The sequence below is a fragment of the Agelaius tricolor genome, unplaced genomic scaffold, assembly GCF_023055355.1.
Source record: "Agelaius tricolor isolate 1412-34295 unplaced genomic scaffold, bAgeTri1.0.p SCAF_3, whole genome shotgun sequence".
Classification (NCBI taxonomy): Eukaryota; Metazoa; Chordata; class Aves; order Passeriformes; family Icteridae; genus Agelaius; species Agelaius tricolor.
The window spans coordinates 21,293,211-21,315,184 of record NW_027269263.1 but is presented as its reverse complement, the minus strand read 5'-3'; the positions used below and the strand labels follow the sequence as shown (position 1 = coordinate 21,315,184).

Here is a 21,974-nt window from a genome sequence, read left to right as displayed (position 1 = left end):
ATAGCTCCTTTTACCTTTCATGGCTGGTCATGAAATGCACTACCGCACTGTTGATATCTCTAGACTCAGCAGAGGTGCCCAGGGTTAACTGGACTGCAGAGATTCCTTTGTCAGCCCTGCATATGTTTTCTTCAATTTTCAAATGAAGGACTGCTCACAAAGAGGAATCTACAGCCTGTACAGCTAAATCACAAATACCCTCTATTCCTGAAGAGAAAGCAGTAGATCCCATAGACTTCCATTTGCTTTGACAATTTGGTCAGGTCTAAAGATGCCAAAGTTGAGGCACTGTTACCCATCTGATACTAAATTCATGACACACACAGAACCTTTGAGAGAAATGTTCAATGTTTTAAAATGCACACACTCCCCTGCCCCCAGTATTGGAGCAGATCATCATTTTTGATGCACGGATATCGACGGTCTTCCCTTCTGAAGCTGTGTCAAAGCTGAGCATCTCACTATAGGTATCAGACAAGACACATTGTCCCCTTCAAAAACTGCCAGGAATTGAGATGTGGATTTGTCTCTCACCTTCAACTAATAGGTTCAGGGCACTGCTGTCTTCCACAGAATGCAACATCCCTACAAGACAAACCACAACACATCATGGAACTCATTCCTGTTTCTGATCATCAGTGCTGTAATTCCTTCTTGTTAAAAGGAGATGATTTTTTTTTCAGAACTGTTTTGTTTTTCCTGCTTCACATAACACCAGCCTGACTTTGTCAGATAAGAGTGGATACTCTCCAGGAATATGGCAAAAGGTGCCTCCATAAGCAGGACACAGGGACACAAGACACTTGGTTCTCTTGCAAATTTTTATGTGCTTTATAGTTGAAGTCAATGGCTCCACCTATGCCAGGGAATATGTAACTGCTGCTACCACCACATCTCACTGTGTGTATGCAGTATTACACATCTGAAACAACACCCTGGAATGACAGAAGTGGGTTTTGTCCTTTGTGTGCTTTGTGTCCTCCATTCTTACCAGTTACTATGATCAGTCTTCTCCCTCCACAGTACTGACAACCCTGAAACCAAACCTGAACACCAGGTTTAAATCATCCAGAAACAGTTCCAACATTAAATTGAACCTGAAGGCATCACTTCACAAGTTAATTTTACAATGAGAGCATAAGAGTGGATGTATCAAAACAAACCACTGTCTCACTCTACAACACTACAGCAGACAAGAAACTCCACCTCCCAGCCCCTTCCAACCCATAGCATCAGGTATGTGTTTCGGATCCCCACTTTTGCCACACTAAATCACTTGTTTCAATACATCCAATCAAACTACCTCCCTCTGAAGGCTCCATGATGTCTCAGAATTTTGACCAACTAAAGCAATGTTATGACAGATGAAGAAATTACTTATTTCATGCCTCATCTGACCAATCCTTAGTAACTCTTTAGAAAATATTTGTATACAGCATTATTGAACATTACAATATTAGCCGCATTAAATTCAGGCTTATCTGAAACACACCACCTCGTAAGTAACACTCCACATTTCACCTCTCTTAACCCTCTTTCTTCTGCCTATGCTTATTCCAATATTCTCTCTCCAAATGTATTTTCCTGAATTCCCTATTAATACCTCCTCCACAGCACTGCTTAAACTTCTGGGGAGGTCCCCCTTACACTCTTGCACCAAATGATCCTTGGTTCATCCATGCACTACTGAAAATGAACATTGTTTGTAGCCCCAAGTTTAGGATTCCAACTGCTGTGAGAGTTACACCAAGTACGGTAAAACCCAAAGCTGTCCTCAAACCACCCAATCATAAAGAGAATTCTCTTCTCAGAGAATTATTAAAGCAGACAAGAGCACTGAAATGAAAGCACAGCATCCCTGTCTTCTGGGCTATTTTGTGTTAGGGCTATATAGTGTAGGGTTCAATTGGCCACAATCACCACTTTTTCCACTACTCTGAAGGATTATATGTGCACCACATACTATTAAAAAAAATTTTGCACAATTAAAAGAATGAAAACTTCATAAAACTCTGTTTCTAACAAAACTGCTTCCAAAACATGCCCAACACAATCTAAGGGCAATCAACTCTTTGAACAATTCAGTGCATCAAGGCAGGGAGAGGGTCTTGTAGGTTACTTTTCCCCAAAGAACAAGAATTATCTGTGATGTGCAAATGAGATGGTGGAATTGAAGGAATCTGGTATATTTGCACTTCGAAGGCACTCTTATTTCTACCCTCCACCTTTCCCTTCCATTATTTCTTCTCCATCAAGACTTTAGATGTTTCAAAGACATTTCTCTGCTATGCAAACAGAAACCCATAAGAGAAGTTCAAGATCACAGAGACTTACTGGAAAGACACTTTCTGACATCCTGCCGAACACTATTTTGCTGAGGCTGACTCACCAGAAAGCAGCAGGTTTCAGTTCTACAGCAACAAAGATTTCTACAAATGTAAAGTGATGGCGTAAAAAAACCCCACTACATAGATTTGTGGTTTGCGCATTTTATATTAAATCCTGCAACACCTTTTTATGCTCACACTTTGATTTCTGTATGAATCTTCATATAACTCCAGAGGCATGAGACCAGAATGGAGAGCATTCAGGGAAAAGTAAAATGCCAAGCATTCCCTATTCTCCAGAAGGACTTTACAGATACGTCAAGATACTTTGAAAAACTGCAAGAGCTTTATGAACATGCCAATCCTGCACCTTGGGGAATGGGAAAATTAATTAACCTATTCTAAATCAGTGACAGCCAGTTTTCTGCAGGGAGTAATTACACAACAGCACGGTGGAAATACAGAGGCAGGCACCTCAATGTTCTTTTGCTCTTTTTTTTTTTTTTGGCTTCAAATGTGAGGAAGCTTCACATGTATTCAACAAAAGGTAACTACCTCCTCCCTGCTGCTGCACCAGGCCTCAGAGAGCTCTTACCAAAGAGAGTTCCTATCAAATGCATGCACACTCTCTCGTCTGGTGCCAGCAGCTGGACGACCGGCAGCGCCTGCCAGGCCAGGGCATCCTGGAGCCGGGACAGGACGTGCTTCTTGCGCACCAGCTACGGATCAAACACAGCAGCGCGTTAGGCCCCGGGCCCGAGCCCCGCGCTGCTCCCACCGCCCTGAGGGGAAAAGGGCCACCAGGGCCCGGCTGCCGAGGCGACAGGGCTGGCCAAGGGCCACACCGGCCGGGCCCGGCCCCCAACTGAGCGCCGGGGAGCGGCAGCCCCGCCGCTGAGGGGGCTCCGCGGCCCAGCCGCACAGGGGAAGGGGCGGCGGGGCAGGCGCTGCCCACCGAGGCGCTGCCGTCGCCCAGGGTCTCCACGGCGCAGGCGAGGCAGAGCGGCGGGCGCAGCGGCAGCGCCCAGTGCGGCCCGTGATCGCCGCACGGCCCCGCCGCCATCAGCGCTGCCAGGGCTGCCGCGCGGCTCCGCCCCGCTGGGAACGGCGACTCCGCCCCGGGGCCGCCCCGGCACCGCCTCCCTTCCGGCGGCCGCGGCAGCGCTCCCGCCTCTTCCCTCACAGCGCGCTCGGGCCCACAGGAGAGACCGCGCCGCGGCCATGGTGAGTGGCGTCGGGCCCCCAGCTCCTCTTCGTCCTCCTTCTCCTTCTTCTTCTTCTCCTCCTCCTATTCTTCCTTCTCCTCTCCCTACTCCTCTTCCTTCTGCCCACTCCCACCAGCCTGGGGTAGAGGGAGGCCGCTCTCCGGCTGCGCGGCGGGCAGCACGTGGAAGCCGTGCGGGCCGGGGTGCGGCCGCTTGCGGGGCAGGAGGCCCGGAGGGGTCCTGGGGACACCCGGTAACGGGCGATTCTCTGTGTCTGGGGTCACCCCCGCGCCGTGCTGGGAGCCGCAGAGGCCGCGGTTCTGCCAGCGCCAGTCGCTAACACCGCTTGTGACCTCGCTGCTGTGCCACCCCGCTGCCCATGTTAACGTTTAGAAGCTACTTGTGGTTTGCAGAAATAACTCTGATGAGTGCTCTTCTGGTGATTTCTTCAAAATTTTTGTTAGTCCTTTAGTTTGCACTGTTAAGGTGCACTGAAGTGTTTCATTTTGCGTAGTCTGAAGACTGCCCCATAAGTGCACTGCTTTGTAGGATGTATATTGTAAGTAGATACACTCTTTGATGTAAAGCATATCTTTCTTACGTTTCCCCTTTACTTTGATACAAGAAGAATCCTTACTCTTTTAGGAGTAAAATACAGTGGCGTTTCTTCTGTATGAGCAGAGCAGATTAGACACGACTTCAGAAATCAGTATATGGTGGACATGGACCAACATGCCTGCGCAGTGTTGGTCGAACCAAAGCCTCTTTTGCTCCTATTGTGATATTCTTTACTTTTTCCTTTAGAGTGAGGCAGAAGTGAATCCCAAAGCTTACCCCCTGGCTGATGCACAGCTCACCAAAACACTGCTGGATCTCGTGCAGCAATCCTGCAACTATAAGCAGCTACGCAAGGGAGCCAATGAAGGTAAAACCTGCATGTTAAAAAGTGTGCTACAAATCACAACAAGGATTTTGTGAGATGCCATGGGTAGAGATTGTCCTTTCTCTGTAGCTTGATGAGTGAATCACTCATTTTGTATAGATCTGGGTATTGCAGGTGTGTGTCTCCTTTCTCCTCCTTCAAGTCTGCTTTAACAAGATTCAGGGACAGAACTAAGCTGTAATCTTTTTGACATTAATATGTAGTTCTGGTAGATTCCCAAACTGTGTTCCTGGTGCATGGTGTGTAATCATGCATGTTTCAGTGGTGTGGCACTGGGGTTACCAGATGCCTAACCAGTTCAGAACCATAAAAGATTTGGGTTTGAAGGTACCTTTAGTGCAACCTGCTTACAACCTCTCTTCACAGTTGCTTGGGGCTTCACCTAGTCAAACTTGTAAAAAACCCCAGAATTCCTAAGGATAGAAACTCAGCAATGTCTTAGAACCCATGTCTCATGCACTAGATCTCTTCCCACTGATGCCACTTCCAGCACTTCCTGAAGTTGTTTAACATTAGATGTGCTTTCCAGAAAGACCTAGACTGACTCCAGCTTCTTTTACAGCCACCAAAACACTGAACAGAGGGATAGCAGAGTTCATTGTGATGGCAGCAGATGCAGAGCCCTTGGAGATCATCCTGCACCTCCCTCTTCTGTGCGAGGACAAGAACGTACCGTACGTGTTTGTGCGCTCCAAGCAAGCCCTGGGCCGGGCGTGCGGCGTTTCCCGGCCTGTCATCGCCTGCTCCATCACCATCAAGGAGGGCTCACAGCTAAAGCCTCAGATCCAGTCTGTACAGCAAGCTATAGAAAGACTCTTGGTCTAAGTGCCCATGAGAGTGTGTGTGTGAAATAGAAAGTGCAAATTAGGGGAAATTTATGTTTAGCTTCATTTGAGACGATAGTTTTGATATCAAAGTTTCATTTTAAAATGCCACATTTTTGTTTAATTATGGCTTAATTCTTAGTGTTTCTGCCTCCTATCCCCCCACTTTTCTATTATTCCACTCCAACATTTTCATTCTCATTGTATTACTTCTTGAAAAGTGACTATACAACTGTGTTTGCTGTTTTATGTTTGAAAGAATGACAGAAAAAATAAGTCCTCCCCTCGTCTTCCTGTCTGCCTGCTCAGGGCTTTTTTAACCCACCCGTCAGCTTTCTCTGTGGTGCAGTATTTCTGCCAAGCTTGAGCTTCCAGCAGCTGTGAGTAACTGCATTTCTGAACGGTTTAGGCTACTGAGGAAAAGGTTCCCTGTGTTCAGGCTGCTGGAGTCAGTAAGTGATGGAGCAGCACAGGCACGTATAAGGCAGGCAGCAGCTACTGTGTAGCAGCAGGTAGAGCCAAGATCAGCACAGCCCTTGTTCTCAAAACCAGACAAGAGACGTCTGTAAGAGATGCACCGCAAGCAGAAATCTTATGGCAATACACAAGGGGAACTCTCTTAATTTGATTATTTTTAAATACTGACTTTTTAAGAAAAAATAAAAATGCTGCAAAGCTAAATATAATTGTCATTCCCTTGGTGAAGTATTTGCAACTAACTGGAATGTTTCTGCTTGTAAAGCTGAACTGCTCACAGGTTGCCTAAAGGCTATTGCAGTGCAGTAATTTGTTCTCTTTCAGTTTCCTTTTCATGGACTGTTACCACTGAGGTTGGGCTCCCTAGAGAAGTTAGGAACAAAACACAAGGCAGAGAGCAGCCTGTTGTGGCTGATGAGCACCCTACATCTGACTGTTAATTATAAAAAGTGCCATGCTTTTTAGCTACTGCACTCTAGTCACCTGATTGAAGATGAACCCTTCTAAGTCATGGCCAAGGAAACAGAGAACAAGTAATTTTTCAGATAAATTAATACATGTCTCAAGAAGAGAATGCTATATCATCTCATGTCCTGGAAAAGCAGCATGGAGCACCAACAGCAGTCTGGATCAGTGGTGGTTTTATGGACCTAGTTTTAGTTAAATACATATTGTATAATAAATGCACTTCTGCTCTGATCAGAAGTTTAAACCCCTGTGTTGGAATATCAAACCTGTTTTCTATTGCAGGATGCCAAAGCAAAATTAGGTGCAATCCATTCATTAGGTGCAATAGCAGAATGGAAAATAAAATTTTCTGTAATGTTTCCACAGAGGCATAACTTCATACCTTTCATAAGTACATCCCAAGCAGATGAAGTGAGCTTATGAAAGACTGAAGACATCATGTTTGTATATTTTTGTAAATGGCTGATACCAGTAATCCTTGCTGAGATAAACTTGATCCAAATACTTCAGAATCCTTTTATTTGTATGAGGTTTAAAAGGGCTCCTGTTCCCTTCTACTGATGCTGACTGTTGAGCTAGTTGTGTTAAGAACTACAGCTTTGCCAAGGATTTGCCCTGTTGTACCAAGACAGATGATGTAAGAGAAAGCACACAAGGAGCAGAAATAAAAGATACTTGAGCAAGCAAAACTGTCTTTTTCTGCTCTAAAGCACTCCATCACCATCCCTTTTAAACTTCTGCTTAATGTGATAGCCTGCTATTAAAAAGAACAAAAAAAAAAGCCAGGAGGCAGATCTAATAACCTAGAACAAACATGCCACAATCATCCAAAGCCTGGCCCATAGTGTGCCTGAGGGTTAGCAAGGCAAGAGAGATGTTAACAAGGGTATTTGCAGAATTCAATTCACAGACTTAGAGACAGGATAGTCTCACTATTCCACTCTTCAAGCCTTGCTAAGACAAGCGTTTACAGTAACTTCATTGCCCAAGGGCAAAATAAATTGAGTGCTTAGGCAAATTTTATTAAAAATAACTAATCCAGGCTGATGGGAAGTGTAACAGGTAACGTAGTTTCAGTACTGCAGAGCTCAGTGCAGGCTAGCTGCTCTCTGGGGTAATTGTCAAGGTAGAAGTGAGCAGCATGCTGGCACAGCTAGGACAGTCACAGTGCTAGAAGGGTGGTCACAGCTGGCTCCACGTGTGCCACACTACAGATGGTGACAAGACAGTTTGTGGGCCACACACAGGAATCTCTGGACACTAAAAACACTATGCAGACCAAAATGGACACCTCAGGTATCCAATGTTTATGTACTGTAAAATGTTAAGAGTTTCACTAAACAATTAGTAATTTCCTAAAGCAAAAGCAACAACTGTTTATTGGTTTTAGGTACCTTGCACTGCAAGACAGGTAGGGCATGCCAGGGATGGAAATCTAACACCCAGCTACAGCCTTAAGTAGGACTAAAAAAGTAAAAATACTGTATGTAACAAGGGCTCTCTCCATAACTTGCTATTCTTCTATTTTAAAAGCACATGTTTGAGTACAGAAGCCTGAACAATAGTCTGACTCATTCACTTAGAGAGGTAGAAAAGCTCTTTGCCATCTCAGTAATTTAATTGGGATAAATGCTTGCAGCCTTCCAGGGAACACAATTTGTTTTCCATTTTTAAACCAGCTTCTGCTATTACCGTTTAAAAATGGAAGACCTGTGTGTGCAGATTTAAGTGCCAGCTTTTTGCCCAAGGGATTGGATACTGGTTCCCAGTAATGATTTTTTTCTTTTAAGATCTGCTGGTAATACTTGTAATGGTCATGGCAGAAAAGAACCCAATTGGATTACTAGTACTGATACTGGCTGTTTTGGAGAGTAATACATATTTATACCCTCTGTTAGGACACAGACTCAATCTACTGCTTGGATTCATGTGGTGCCATTAACACAGATCACTGTGTTTTCTTACACTGAAGTGAGTTCTGCTGTCTTTATGATGCCGAGACGACACAGTCGGTGTTGCAAAGGAAAAGATCCAAACTTTTATTAAGAAACCAGCAAGGCACAACTCTGTCCATGTGCAGTGGGTGACCTGAGTTTACAGGGAATTTAGTTCTGCCTTTACCTACTGTCAACAGAATCCAACTTTGCAGAGATGTTTCACAACTAAGTAAAAAGTTTCTCCACTGCTAGACAAAGCAACATTTAGTTGCCATCTCTTTCATAGCAAGATTAAATAGACACAGCACCCACATAAGACAATCAAGATTCTAAGCAGACAGAAGTAAACCAGGGCCTCCCTCTCCAGCTTAGTGCTCATTAAAGTAATCAGTTAAAGAATCCACAAGCTCCTGCTTCTTGCTTCCACATCTCAACCCCAAAAACCTGCATGCATCCTTCAGGATAGGTACAGTGAGCTTGCCTAGAGTGCCCTTCTGCACATAACTCCGCAGCTCATCTTCTGAGACTTCTACCTTGGGCCTCTTCTCAGTTTGACCATCAGAAGCTAGAAAGATACATTTTAGACCACAAAGATTTTAAAAATTAAAAAGACATCAATGCTTCTTACACATACCATAGTTAATGGCCATTAGCACATGGTACTTTAACAGCCACACGCTCACAGACCTAGTTTTCATGTTTTCTTTTAAGAAACAGGTAACTTAGTCACTATGTAAGTCATGCAGTATTTCGTTGATAGGAGTTATCTTAACTGAAGTATAAAAACTGTGTGTTCTGATGAAAGCATCACCCTCCAAATGAAACTTTTAAGGGATTCTCATTGAGACAGCAGAATGCAATGATTCCACAGGGAGCTCAGCTGACACTCGCTTTATGCAGTCTTTCATAGACTCCCAAATTACACATGGACTTTAGCATTGCTTACACATATAGCCATTAAGATGCCCATCCTGGACTTGCTAAATAGCCCATGCATAAAAGTCTCACCAACACAAACTGAAAGCATAAGTGATTTTACTATTCTGTTGTAAAACAGAAAGTTGCTAAAATTATATATACATATTCTGCAGTCATTTACCTACGTTACTTCTTATACTTGACCCTGCATTTTGTCACTCCAGCAACTCTCCAACTGGATACCACAATATTCTCTACTCTCTAAGAAACAATACTGGATATAATACTTCATTGTGGAGATTAGCAGAGTTGTTGCACAAGCAGCTACTTTAAACTATGAGACAAACTGAAACCACAGGAGCTTCTTAACAGAATACAGACATTGTATTTTGTGTCTGCACCACCACTACTTACCTTGTTTTCGCTTTACAGCCTTCGCATCAGGATTGTAGTCAGGGGGATAAACCAGCTGCTTAAACTCATCCACCAGGTTGCCCAGCCTGTGGCTCATCTGTTCAGACTTTGGCACTGGCAAAAGATAAAGATTTGCCCTCTCAGAAACAGTGTGATCACAAGAAAGTCTGCAAGGCCATCCCTGTTGCCAGATGAACTATCAGTTCACCTGGTGGGAAAAATACAACGCTCATTCTACAAAACCATTAGTGTATGGAACCACACAATACTTTATTTTGTAGGATCATGTTAAACATTCACCAAGGGACTCACAAAATATGAACCAGTTTAGGTATGCCAACTGCACTCTGTATTGGGATGTAACACCACTTCATCAAGCACCCAGCTGTAACTTTAGGGTCTATGACCATGAGAGAGATCCCTGGGACTAAAGAACATGTGCACAAAGGAGAAATAACACATGTTAATGAGTTTGGGGAAATGATTACCACGTTTGTTTCTTCTGAGAAAACCTACATAAACAGCTTTTTCTGTACTAGAGATGCACGATTTTGGTGGAGATATCCTTCATGCATCCAGGACTGTAATAAAGAACACCTGCTTCTTAAAGCTGCATTGGTGCTAACAAGTCTGACTGTTTTTCAGTAACATCACCAGACACAACTGTGCTTCTGTAATAACTAGTTCACAAGTGTCCTGCAAGCATGCAAAAATGCAAATACTTGTGTTATGATACTCCCAAATGAAAAATTTACAGCTCTTGGTAATATCAAGAATTTGGACATCTGGAATGCTGCGTCCATTTCTGGGCTCCCCGATACAGGAGAGATATGGAGCTCCTGGAATGGGTCCAGCAGAGGACAACAAAGATGATTAAAGGACTGGAACAGCTTCTTTATGAGGAAGGTCTGAAGGAACTGTTCAGCCTCCAGAAGAGATGACTGAGAGGGGAACCTCATCTAAGTATCTGAAGGGAAGGTGTCAAGAGTATAGTGTCAGGCTCCTGGTGGTGCCAAGCAACAGGACAAGAGGCAATGGGCAGAAACTGGAGCACAGGAAGAGCCATCTGAACAGGGGGAAAAACTTTCCTGGGAAGGTGACTGAGCACTGAAACAGGTCACCCACAGAGGTTGTAGAATATCCCTCACTGGAGAAATAATTGAAGAACTACCTGGAATGCACCCTGTGCAATGTGCTGTAAGATAACCCTGCTTGGGCAGGGGGGCTGGACCAGATGACCCACTGAGGTCCCTGCCCTCCTGACCCACTCTGTGGTTATACAGGACACTCACAGTTTAACTCTCCCCCTCACTAGGTGGCAGCACTGCCCCCAGCAGAATAATTATCTTCATTCACTCCATTTATCACACTGAAATATTAATGAGAATCTTGAACAGAGGAATTTCAGAGAAAATATTTTTCACCACAGGAAAAAGGTGATTCAATTTTAATTTTGGATGGTAAAGTGAGCAATTTTTTCTTTACCTTATAAGTGACAGCAATAGAAAATAAGGTTTCAGTATTTCAGAATGAACCCATCCAGAATCCTACACAGTGAAACTGCACACAACTGAAATATTTCTTAAAATACATTTAGGTTTGTAGTAGCACATATTTGACTCATAACAAAGTCACGAGTCCTCTACCCTGCCTCCCTTCACACCCACCAAGAGCTCTCACTTGTAAGATCCTCAGCTTGTTCTGGTTCCCTCATATCCAGCGCCAAAGCCTCCAAATTCCTGAAGTGCTGCTGCAAAACTGGGTTCTCAAAGCTGTCAGCCCTGTCAAGAATCCCCCAAAATGTCAATGCATGCTGCCAAGAAGACAGACAAAACACAAGATCTACCACCAACTTATGTGAGAATAAAACTTCCCTCTTTCCCACACAACAATCCATCACATCAGAACTGCTTTTCCTCTTTGCAATGTACCTGCTGAATCACTATCCTGTCATGTATAAACCCATAAGAATGCTGTGTGAGAGTTAGAAAGTTGTATGAAGCAAAAGGAGATAGTGGTATTATACTTTATGTACAGTTATGGTGGCTTCCGCATATCTAGAGAAAAAATCTCCCATGAAAGTACTTGATAGCATTTATCCCAGCTGTAATGAAAAAAAGACCTAATTTTTCTTTCTAAAGTGCTCTAATTTAAATGATCTGGGTCTGATCTGCTGTAGAGTGGCAGAGCCACAATAAAATGTGATACCTCTGCAACAAATGACAACAGCCCAGAGAACAAGTGCAATTCTACAAAGAACTCCAGAACGTGCTACATAAAGCATTGTGGTGCCTGGGTATCCAGAATGATTAAGAATAAAGTTTGGACAAAGCTACTGCAAAGAGAAGCAATTTCTATCAAAATACATCAAAATCTGATCTCAGGAACACCACAGCTGAACAACATGTGCAGCAGAGCAAGCAATGGTTGTGCTTTCTTCCCCATGCCACCCCCTGCACCCTATTTATCTCCAGGTACCTGTATTTGAATCGTAGCTTCTGAATTATTTCCTTCATTTTGTCTACCTGCTCTTGGCTGGCTGGCACATTGTCTGTAACATCAACATTACGTTTGTCATCTGCATAGGGTAGAAAAATCATGTGGAAACCTACACAGAAGAGAGGGAGGAAGACAACAGTTACACAGAAGAATGGTGTCAAAATAATTTACAGAAAAACCAAGAGGGTTATTATCTAGATCTGATGACTCCAAACTACCTACCTGTTTTGTTGTTAACAACAGCAGTCCATAATACTTCCAAGTGCCTACAGCAGGACACTCAATCCCAATCTCAATGTTTGTAACCAACATCACTAATGGCTTTGTGAAAGACATTCAGACTAAATTCATAGCTACCAACTGGATACCAGAGACTTGCTTTATGTGCAGGAGATCAACCAGTCCACCTCTCCCACTGGGTCTGAGCTTGAGAAAGATTTGTTTGAAAATCAAGATATTGCCCACATTATTCTGAAATAATTTACTTTGTACACAAGCAGTGTTACTTCCCTACTTTACATTCTCCCAGAAGATGTTTTTGCACTTAAAGAGGTGAGAAAATGCAAAACAGCAGAAATCTGTTCCCTAATCATTCCCCATTCGTCTGATGTGGTATGAGGCTCACTATATGTGAGATTATTTATTTAATACTTTACAATCTATTCAAGGATACAACATAATTCAAGAAAAGACATTCTGACTAGTCTTCAAGCAGGAAAAAAAGGCTTTTCATTTCTACAGCAGTTATTTGAATCTGCAAAAAATAGGTAGAAGGCAGGGAAAACACTCTAGCCAGGTCATACCTGAGCAAGCACTGATGCAATTGGGACTTTAAAAATAGATCCAACATCAGATGCTTACACTGACAAAACTGAAGAAAAGGAATGTTGGAAAGCATTTTCCCCAGTTTTAAGGGAGGGTAGCACTACAAGTATTTTCCCTCAATAGAGGATGCCATTACACTGACTACATCCAATCATGCAGGGAAAGGCATCATCTCTTCCCATACCTGGAGGGGCTATCTGCACTTTCTGCTCATCCAGCTCTTCCTCCTGGGGAACCAGGGCCACAAAGCGAGGAGGGACATTCCGGCGAGGGGTGTACCTGCACAGCATCATCACCTCCCTCTCCAAGCACTTCATCAGTAGGGCATTAAACAGAGTTGTACTCCCTGCAAATCAAAGAGGGGACTGGTCACACTGACAGCTTTGCTCCTTTGCTCTGGAATATAACCCTAGATATAATCCTGTAACTTCTTTGAAATGCTTGCATTATTGTGGCAGTAAAAAGCAAATTTTAAAAGGGAGAAGACTCAAAATGGACAATGTTAGTAAGTCTCTCCTGACCAGCAGTGAGAGTTCTGGTGGAAGAAGTGAAATCACTACCATCTGAGAGATTGAAAACTGTGAAATTTTATCTACCAAGTCTATTTTTGTTTGGTGGGGCATCACAATAAAAGCAGATCACAGACCTTTTGTGGAAGTAACACACTAAGAATTCAGACTTCAGTACTATTCCTGAGGCACATGTTTGCCTCAGGTATATTTCACCAGACATGGTGGTCAGGGAAAGACTGACATATAAATAACATGATTGAGCCAGGAAACTGCAGTTAGAGAAGCAAGCATAAGGGTTCTTCTTTAGTCAGACACTGGAAAAGCCTTTGGTCATAACTCAGCCCTCTTTATCCACTGCTAGACCAAGGAGCTAAAAGTTTTTTCTTTCTATTGCAGATTGGGATATGTTTCTTGATAAACAGATGTATACATATAAAAAGGCAAAAATAAGCAGTTCTAAATGTCCTTCCCTTCTCTCTTTACAAGCCTATAAAGTGCTGTTAATTCAACTATACTTCCTGAGTATCATGTTTCCACTCCTAGCCGATATGGACTTAAAAACAGCAATTATCTCCCCTGATTTGGGGTTTAGGTTTTTCTTTTTTTGTTGTTGGTTGGTTTTGTTTGGGCTTTTTAAACCAACTTTACCTTCTTGGCAGGTACTAGGATCCTTCACTTTCATAAATGGCTAAAACAAGTACTTTGAGACTACATCTGCATGGTTTAATTGGCTGCTTGTCATGATGGATAAACATGAGGCACAATTGGCTGCTCTGCTATAGAAGAAAACAAGACATATCTGCAGCTGAGAGGGGCAATAACAGTTAGTTCTTCTTAACATTAGCAAGTTTTTAAATTACAAGTAATTAAAATTTTACACTCAATGATCCCCACCCACACACGATGGATCAGCAGGTTACACTAATGCAAAGTGATAAATCCTCTCTTGCCATCTTTGCTTACCTCTCACCAGGGACTCCTCAGGATAGATGAACTGGGAGGGCCTGACATGGTGGTGCTGTTTTAGCATTGAAAGTGGTTTGAAGCCAATCAGAACCAAACCTGGAGAATCAAACTGTTTTAATTCTTCCGTCTCCTCTTTCTCCAGCACAATCTGTCGGTTTCCGTATGTCTAAACGAGGGAAGAGCAGATGACAGGGCTGCCAGCATAAAAAAAAAATGAGGACCAGGAGGCAGGACAGGGCAGGAAGTGCAGGAAGAGGATGCAATTGCTGTGTTCCACTATTTAAAAGAAGGTTATAGACAAGACAGTATAAACCCTCATGAGAAGTGCACACTGAAGTGGCAAGTGACAGTCTGTGACCATTATCCCAAGGGAAATTCTACCTGAACATAAGCAAAATGCACTTTTGTAAGAAAATGGCTAAGCCCAGATACAGAGAGGCTGTCACATCTCATCTCTGGAGTTCTTCAGAGGCGTCCCAAAAAAGCCCTGAGCAACCTCATCTGGTTTTGCTCTGGGCTGGGTTGTACCAGACTTTTTCAGAGGTCCTGTCCAATTGTAAACTTGCTTCAGTCAGCTACCTGCTCCTCACAGAAACAGTGACTGAGAAACAATGTTTCTGTAGTACCACTCATGCCCCACAAAATCAAAACCATATTATAGTCCAGCTGCTGAAGCAGACATCAGGGCTTATTGCTCAGCTTTCTGTTTATCTCCTATACTTTATTTCAAGAAACTAATATCCACTATAGACTAAATACTTCATTTTAAGACAACAATTTTAAGAACTACCAACATCGAAGACACAAAGCACACTTGTGACAGTATACCTAGCAACTACATAACCTGTTTTGAAATAAAGCTGTGCTTGTTACAACGTGACACTCAATTTACATTAGCCAAACTATCAAGTGGGAAGGCAAAACAAAGAAAAATTTATACAAAAAAACTCCAAAGGAAACATGCCTTTTGTTTGGAAAACAGCTCCAACTCCCCTGTGATTCATACTTGTATGTTTAACAAAATGGACCATATCTGTTCCTATCAAACCAAAAGTTGACAGCAGTGGCAATGGCCCAGGGTCACACAAGGTCAGGCTCTGACAACCTCGTTCTTCCTTACAGAAAGAAATGAACTGTATTCCTGACAGCACTCCCACCAGCAGCTATGCCTTCCCATGACAGCCAGGCCAGAGAGACAACCCATTCTCACCCTGCAGAGCTCTCAACACACCAGCCTGTCCCCAGGTGCATACACATGCAAATATTTCTGTATCTCATCTTCAAAGTACAATACAAACAAAAGCAGCAAGGGAATTGGCATCTCCCTCGCACATCAGAGACAAGAAAAAGCAGGTACATAATCAAAAAGTTACCTGAGCCCTTTTAGTGTCACTGGGCAGGAGCAAGCTGCCTGTTTTTCCACTAAACATCCTTGTTTTGGTTTTAACAGGTTCATTAGTTTCCCGATAAAGCTTCACTGGATGTGGTTTATAAGCTTTTTGAATAAGGTTGTAAACACCAACAGAAAGGGCCACATCTTTGCCCAGATGCAGATTTAGCCTGTGTAAAAAAGCAGATACAGACTTAAGATTCCTGAAAAATCACTACTGCAGAAGAAAATCACCCCCTCATGTAAGTTATTTCCTTTGACCCTCTCCTGTTCTCCTCCCCCAAAATCACATATATCTTTGGAAACATACTATCAGTTGAGTCATAATCTCACTTGAATAAAAATATTTTTGCAATATCATCATTTCTCATCATAAAAGTCATCTAAACACAAGCAATTTACTATATTTCTTTGACCTTTTTTTTCACTGAAGGGCAGCTATGCTCAAACAGCACAGGACAAGTCCCCATTTGGGTATCCCAATTATGCCTGTTGTAATGTCCATGAATTCTCACAGCTGTTTGCACAGAAGGCAACATTCTCCCCCAAAAACCCACTAAGACAAACAATACCAAGATTTAGGAAAGAATATAAATCAGATGTTAGGGAAAAAATTAGATGCAAAAATTTAAAAATAGAGGTAATCTTCAAGTTATAAGAGCAGAACAGTGAGTTACTACAAATGCAACTTCCTCTCTTATAAAAGGTATCACTGGTTTGGGATTCTTCCTCCCCAGCTACTAGAAAACTAAAGGAACATTCCCAGGAAAGAAAATAAGGCTGCAAGCAGGAGCAAGAATGCCAGTGACAACAGCTCAGGTTGGGATACTTTATAAATATTTATTAGAAAAAAACATTAGGCCTTGAAGTTCATTCCCTTTACTGTGCTTCCACAGCATTCTGCTATGAACTCACTCCCAAAAAAAACAACTGTTATAGAGCATGTGGTTCCAAAAATACTTTCTATCTGCTTTGTCAAGATCCCTGTAATCTCTCTTAAGTATCTCTAATCTTTTAGGAGATTAGAAATATCAAGGCTGTGTGAATCCATGCCAAGTACCTAGACAGTCTGGCAACGTATAACTATTTAATAACAGGAAAAAATACCTAGCATTCACATTCAGATGCATTTTTTAAAGTTAGTGTTGGCAAGAAAAGCCTAATTTCAATCAGATTTCACTATACAGTACTTTTTATGTTGCAGCTTTTTAAGTAAGTACTTGGCAATTATGTAATTTTTTAACAAATTATCATTTCTGGCCAAGATCAATACAGGAGATATCACACAGAGGAAACAAGAGGTCCACTCTGCTCTTCTCATCCAGAAATATCATTGGAAACTACAGAAGAAACACCACTAAAGATTCTTGGACTAAAGAATTAAGATTGAGGAATGTAAGCACTTTAAAGTGCCTTTAAAGACCAATCATTCCAGAAAAGGAAAGTGAGATGCAGTCTAAAAATAACATCAGGTGCCCCTGCTAAATGAATGATGTATCATAAGTAGGCACAAACCTGACTAAAGCCCTCTTCTTTGTCTCCTTTGCTCGTACTTTCTTCATGAGATGTTCCAGTTTCTCTGACTCTCTAGGCTGGATCCCAAGGTCCTCATCCTCTGCTACATTTATAATATCCCTGTAGAACAATGAGATATCGAACCCTCCAGGCTTCTTCAAGTGCATCAGGTCCAAGATGATACCTAGAAACAATGGAAGAGATAAGAGCAGGATAAAAACTGCCTTTTTCTTGCATCAGCATGTATCTCAGCACTCTCAGATTTCTCTATCTACACAAATAATTTAAGTAAGAATAAGCTCCAAACTGTCATCTGTACCAGATGTGAAATATTCTGGAGAAAGAGAATATTAACTTCAGTCAAAACAATGCAGAATAGAAAATGTTTCCTCTCTAATTAAGAATCTGGACAGCAATGAAAGCTCCTATAAAATATAATCTTACCTCAGGCATAGAGGGGAGTAACAAGTTCAGAAAATCCCTTTTCCTTTAGTTATAGGGGCTAATGGATTAAGTAACCTTCACAGCTTCTAGATCCAGGACATCTCCTGAATTCCAACATCACTGGTTACCTCAGCTACACACTCGAACTAATGCTGTCTACTCTCTGAGCCCAGGCTGATGCCCTTCAGCTAATTCAAAATGGAACCCTAAAGTAATTTTCCTTTTGTGTTAACTTGGTGTTATTATTCCTTTCCTAGAAAATGATACAATAACAAAGAAAAGTTTATTTTCTTGGCCCTGTCATGTCCCCATCTATGCTATCAAACTAGAAAGAGGTCCTAGAAAACAAGTGCTAGCTTTTGAATACCAGATCTGAAAACATCTATTCTAACTAAGATTAGATACCAAATTTCTAATTTAGGAACATTCAGAAACATTCCCCAGTTCCGAAGATTTTACATCTTTTTCCATCACAAACCAGCAATGCAGTTAACATCTGCTGCAAAGATTCATCACGTTTACTGTGTCTAAAACGAAAAGGGGAAAGAATGACCTGTGTCCCTCAGATCACCAGCTCTGGTCCTGGCCAGCTTGGCTTTGGCATTGTCATTGGCATGGGGGTCATCCTCGTTGGTGAAGAGCATGATCCTCTTGTGGCTCAGCCTGACACGGACATCACTGAAGAGGTTGGAGCAGGCCCAGAGCGCCTCACCCAGGGAATAGTCAGCACTGTGGCCAAAGCTCTCCCGGAACAGGGCCCGGCCTTCCTCTCCCCTGTACTGGTCCAGCTCCAGAACACGCTTTGCACCTGGGGGAAACAGCATCCACAGGCATTGGGAATTCTGCCAGAAGTATCATGAGTTCTTCTGAGTATGCACCAGGAGTCCCCTAGAGCTGACACCCAAGGAATGCTCCCAGGCACCTCTGTGGCAATGTCTAGGGGGGTAGGATGGTCGGGACAGACAGAGACAAGAGATCTCTGCAGCCAGGTCATGGAACTTGGGGTTTATTGCAAAGGGCCCGGGTGCAGGGCCCTGCTGGGGACTGCCAGCCACAGCTTGGAGCAGGCCCAAGAGAAGAGAGGGGTAGAGAGGATGAGAGAGACAGAGAGAGAGGATGAGAGGGTAAGAAAGTGAGTTTCCTGTTACAATACAATAAATCTTCTTCTGTGTTGAATACTCTGATTCTCACTAACCAATCTAGCACAAGATACAAATCCTATAGCATTTACACACAGGCTATTAGAATCATTACATTACCATACTGTGTTACATTTTAAACTCTAAAAATGACTCTTTGGACCCCTTCTGCCAAGCTAGTAGGGTCTGCTCTGACCCTTGGAGCTGTCTGCAAGCAGAAGGTCTTGTTTCATCAAAAGGGGATTACCTCCAGTCTGGCCATACTATTGTTTTCCAGTTGTTCTCAAAGCTTTCTTTCATTTCAATCTCACTTATAGTTTCTATATTCTCAAAATCTTTTGCCAGGCATTCATTTATAAGGCTTTCCTTTTTATTTATAAGGCTTTCCTGTTTCATCTTCTCCAACAGCAATGTCCTTCCAACACCTGGCTGAGAAAACTGTCCAGCATGGCCTAACAATATCACTAGCCACTTACCACCGAAAGCACCTGCTAGGGCAAGAGGACACAAAATGCCCTGGCACCAATGTGGGCTCTTTCTGTGGGAGAGGACAGGAATCAAAGTATTGCAAACCCCCTCCACTGAATGCCAAGTGCTCAGCTGCAAAGGCAGCAATCTGTTGCAGAGGCACAGCAGACTGCTGCACCACCACAGAAAAGAGAGGAGCCTGAAATGCATCCGGCATCTCCACAGCATGCTGGGAAGGTGGAGAGCTCCTCCTCCTCCTTCCACGCCCCTCAGATCAGAGAGAATGCACACAGAGGTGAGAGGAAGCTCACAGATCACCACACTGATCACAGCAACATTCAGGTCAGGTGTCCACAGCCTTGCTGCAGCTCTGAGGATTACCTCAACACAGCTAGAACTCATTTTCCCACCTGTCTAACAGCAGGTTCTGTTCTCTCCTGTTACTCTACAATGGGAGACAAGCTTTCATTTTTCAGCCACTGCATTCTGCAGAGCTTCTTCCTTTGTCCTTCACTTAAGCTCTATAGTACTTACAAAACTTCGTTTGAAAATGTTTTTCTCTGCCTTTACTATTTTATTTTCATCTCCTCATCTATCCTTTAACATAAATCTTCATAATTATGTACTCCATAATAATCACCAATAGCATCTCTTCCTTCTCCAGAGGACTGCTCTCCAGGGGCAGCAAATACACAATTCTGCTCTTTTTGAACTGATGCCTTAAGTTTTAGCTTTCATATTTTCTAGCTTCTGTGGTGCATTGGTATATAACTCTGAGCTTCATATAAAGTGTCAGCAAGTTCTCTTCACAGGGCAGTTAGGCAAAGCAATTCTTTTCCAGCCTGAGAACCAGGGACACTGTTGTAGCTTCAGGCCCAAAAAGTGTAAACAGCAGCAAACTGAGGAGAGCAATCTGGGAGGATGGAACTTCATAAGCTGAAACTGTAATTGGACAATTAACCTCAATATGTAAATGGACCAAAACTTATATAAGTGTGAAACCTCATGACTCAGGATCCATCCTGGGTGGAGCCACAGCCGGGCTCTTGGACTGCCCAAGGCCATTTAATAAATACCTGCTTTATTCCTTTAACTCTTAGCCTCTGTTCCAGGTAGCCTCAGAAGGCATCAGAACAACACCCACCTTTCACCTGTGCTGTTTTTATCCTCGTGGTGAGGCTACTGCCTCTAACATGGGAGAAAGGACAAGCAGGGAAGAAGGAGGAAAATGAAAATACAAGACCTATAAGGCACTGTCAACCAGAAAAGGGAGAAGAACCTAAGGCAGTCCTATCAGGTCTCTATTGTAATAAATTCTGAAAATAGGAGAAGGCTCAATTCTTTCAGGAGAAGCTCCTGTGTTGTTACTGCACCCCCCAGTAAAGAATATTAAATCAAACATCCTCAGAGATAAAGGCTGTATTAAAAGTTGTAGACAAAATTCCCCCAGAAGACTCTCAACTGCCAGACAATCTGTCACCACTAGCATGCATTCTTTGCACTTCTCCTGCTGCCTTTCCAATTCAGCAACCAGCACTTGCTATCAAGCAGATGGTATGTAATCTCAAGAAAATGAAAGAGCGAAATTCAAGAACTGCAGAACTTATTATGGAAATAAGAGATGGAACACCCCAAACAGGCTACCATATTGAACCACCTGCTCCAGCTGACACTGCCTGAGCAGGAGGACTGGACAAGATGACCTCCAAAATCCCATCCAACCTCAGCTATTCTGTGACATTCTCCATCAGCTGGAACCCATGGTGCCTTAACATGGACACACACTTTTCTGATGGACATTTAAGAGTTCTGTTGAGATACTCTAAGGTTTAGCAGACAGCAAGTGAAGCCACCACATTAAAATATAAGAAAAGGCATAGAAAAGGATCTGAACCAACTCTAAGAGAAAATGCTAGGCTCTTATGAAGTTTCTAAGCTTTCAATAAATATCTAAATCTATCCCCACCAGCAAGAGTAGATTTCAGTAAGAACTTATCTGATAGCTCTCAGATTTTAGAGAGACCAGTTACTGACAATGCTACTACACCAATTTCCTTGCTCCCTCTTTTTACAAAATCTTCATACCACTTTACCTGGATTGTCCAGCTCCTGGAGAACATAAATGTGCTTGAAATCTGCCGAATTTTTGTTGTTTTCTGTACCATAGAATACAACGCTTAACAGGTCCCTGTCACTGCTGATAATTTTGCTGGTATACACATTCCGGATGCACTGAAAAAAACGCACCCAGGTCAAAATTACAAGAAAATAGTTTTCAGAAAGGAGTGTGAAAGTCTTGCCTTAGCAGTTTATCCATCCCTACCTGGATGGTCATGTCGAAAGGAGTCTCTGCCTCCCCGTCGGACTCGAACATAGCCTTGGAGGCATCCACCAAGAAGATGAGGCTGTCCCGGCCCGAAAACCTCTGCTCCGCTACGGAACGGGGGAAACAGTTTTAGCAGCGGCCCCTCCACACGTGGAGCATGGAAAGCAGGCTGCCGCCTTCCATGAGGGGGTGGGGGGCCCTTACCGACCGCCTCAGGCCCTTCCTCCTCTTCCTGCTGCTCCTCCTCCTCCTCCTCCAGCCCGTCGCCCCGGTAGAACGACCCCCAGCCCGCCATGGCCTACGCCGCACGGCCCCGCTCACGCTCAGCCGAGCGATCGCTCCTCCCCCGCAACAACTCTGACCAATGGCGAGAGCAG

At 43.1% G+C, this 21,974-nt stretch overlaps 3 protein-coding genes across 4 annotated transcripts in view; 1 reads left to right on the top strand and 2 right to left on the bottom strand.

The window, feature by feature from the left end:
• Nucleotides 1-3,080, bottom strand: part of MEI1 (meiotic double-stranded break formation protein 1) — a 34,044-nt gene extending 30,964 nt beyond the window's left edge. The window contains exons 1-2 of the mRNA XM_071422031.1: nucleotides 2,923-3,080; nucleotides 535-585 (exon numbers count right to left, since the gene is read on the bottom strand). Coding sequence (XP_071278132.1) covers nucleotides 535-585; nucleotides 2,923-2,947 — 76 coding nt within the window. The 5' untranslated portion in view covers nucleotides 2,948-3,080. The remainder of the gene's footprint in view (nucleotides 1-534; nucleotides 586-2,922) is intronic.
• Nucleotides 3,081-3,345: 265 nt separating this feature from the next.
• SNU13 (small nuclear ribonucleoprotein 13) lies at nucleotides 3,346-6,933 on the top strand. The gene is made up of 3 exons (XM_071423017.1): nucleotides 3,346-3,551; nucleotides 4,337-4,457; nucleotides 5,038-6,933. Exons 1-3 carry the CDS (start codon nucleotides 3,549-3,551, stop codon nucleotides 5,298-5,300), a joined length of 387 nt encoding a protein of 128 aa, XP_071279118.1. The 5' UTR covers nucleotides 3,346-3,548; the 3' UTR covers nucleotides 5,301-6,933.
• Nucleotides 6,934-8,257: 1,324 nt separating this feature from the next.
• On the bottom strand, nucleotides 8,258-21,958 carry XRCC6 (X-ray repair cross complementing 6). 2 transcript variants are annotated; one of them, XM_071423013.1, is made up of 12 exons: nucleotides 21,802-21,958; nucleotides 21,595-21,704; nucleotides 21,365-21,503; nucleotides 18,218-18,472; nucleotides 17,221-17,404; nucleotides 15,689-15,875; nucleotides 14,313-14,481; nucleotides 13,022-13,183; nucleotides 11,992-12,121; nucleotides 11,194-11,294; nucleotides 9,514-9,627; nucleotides 8,258-8,746 (listed from the first exon to the last, which is right to left on the bottom strand). In XM_071423013.1, exons 1-12 carry the CDS (start codon nucleotides 21,890-21,892, stop codon nucleotides 8,550-8,552), a joined length of 1,839 nt encoding a protein of 612 aa, XP_071279114.1. In that variant the 5' UTR covers nucleotides 21,893-21,958; the 3' UTR covers nucleotides 8,258-8,549. The 2 variants fall into 2 exon arrangements, 1 of the variants encoding a protein (XP_071279114.1); XR_011678555.1 differs by having other exon boundaries at nucleotides 8,607-8,746; nucleotides 11,181-11,294.
• Between the last annotated feature and the right edge of the window lie 16 nt (nucleotides 21,959-21,974).

Bases quoted from the DNA above. Each gene is read 5' to 3' on its own strand.
- SNU13 (XM_071423017.1), top strand. The intron at 4,458-5,037 runs GTAAAACCTGCA...CTTCTTTTACAG, and splicing joins ACGCAAGGGAGCCAATGAAG to CCACCAAAACACTGAACAGA.
- XRCC6 (XM_071423013.1), bottom strand. From the start codon at position 21,892: ATGGCGGGCTGGGGGTCGTTCTACCGGGGCGACGGGCTGGAGGAGGAG. The intron at 21,705-21,801 runs GTAAGGGCCCCC...CCCGTTCCGTAG, and splicing joins GGAAGGGCCTGAGGCGGTCG to CGGAGCAGAGGTTTTCGGGC. The intron at 18,473-21,364 runs GTAAAGTGGTAT...TGTTTCCCCCAG, and splicing joins CCAGGAGCTGGACAATCCAG to GTGCAAAGCGTGTTCTGGAG.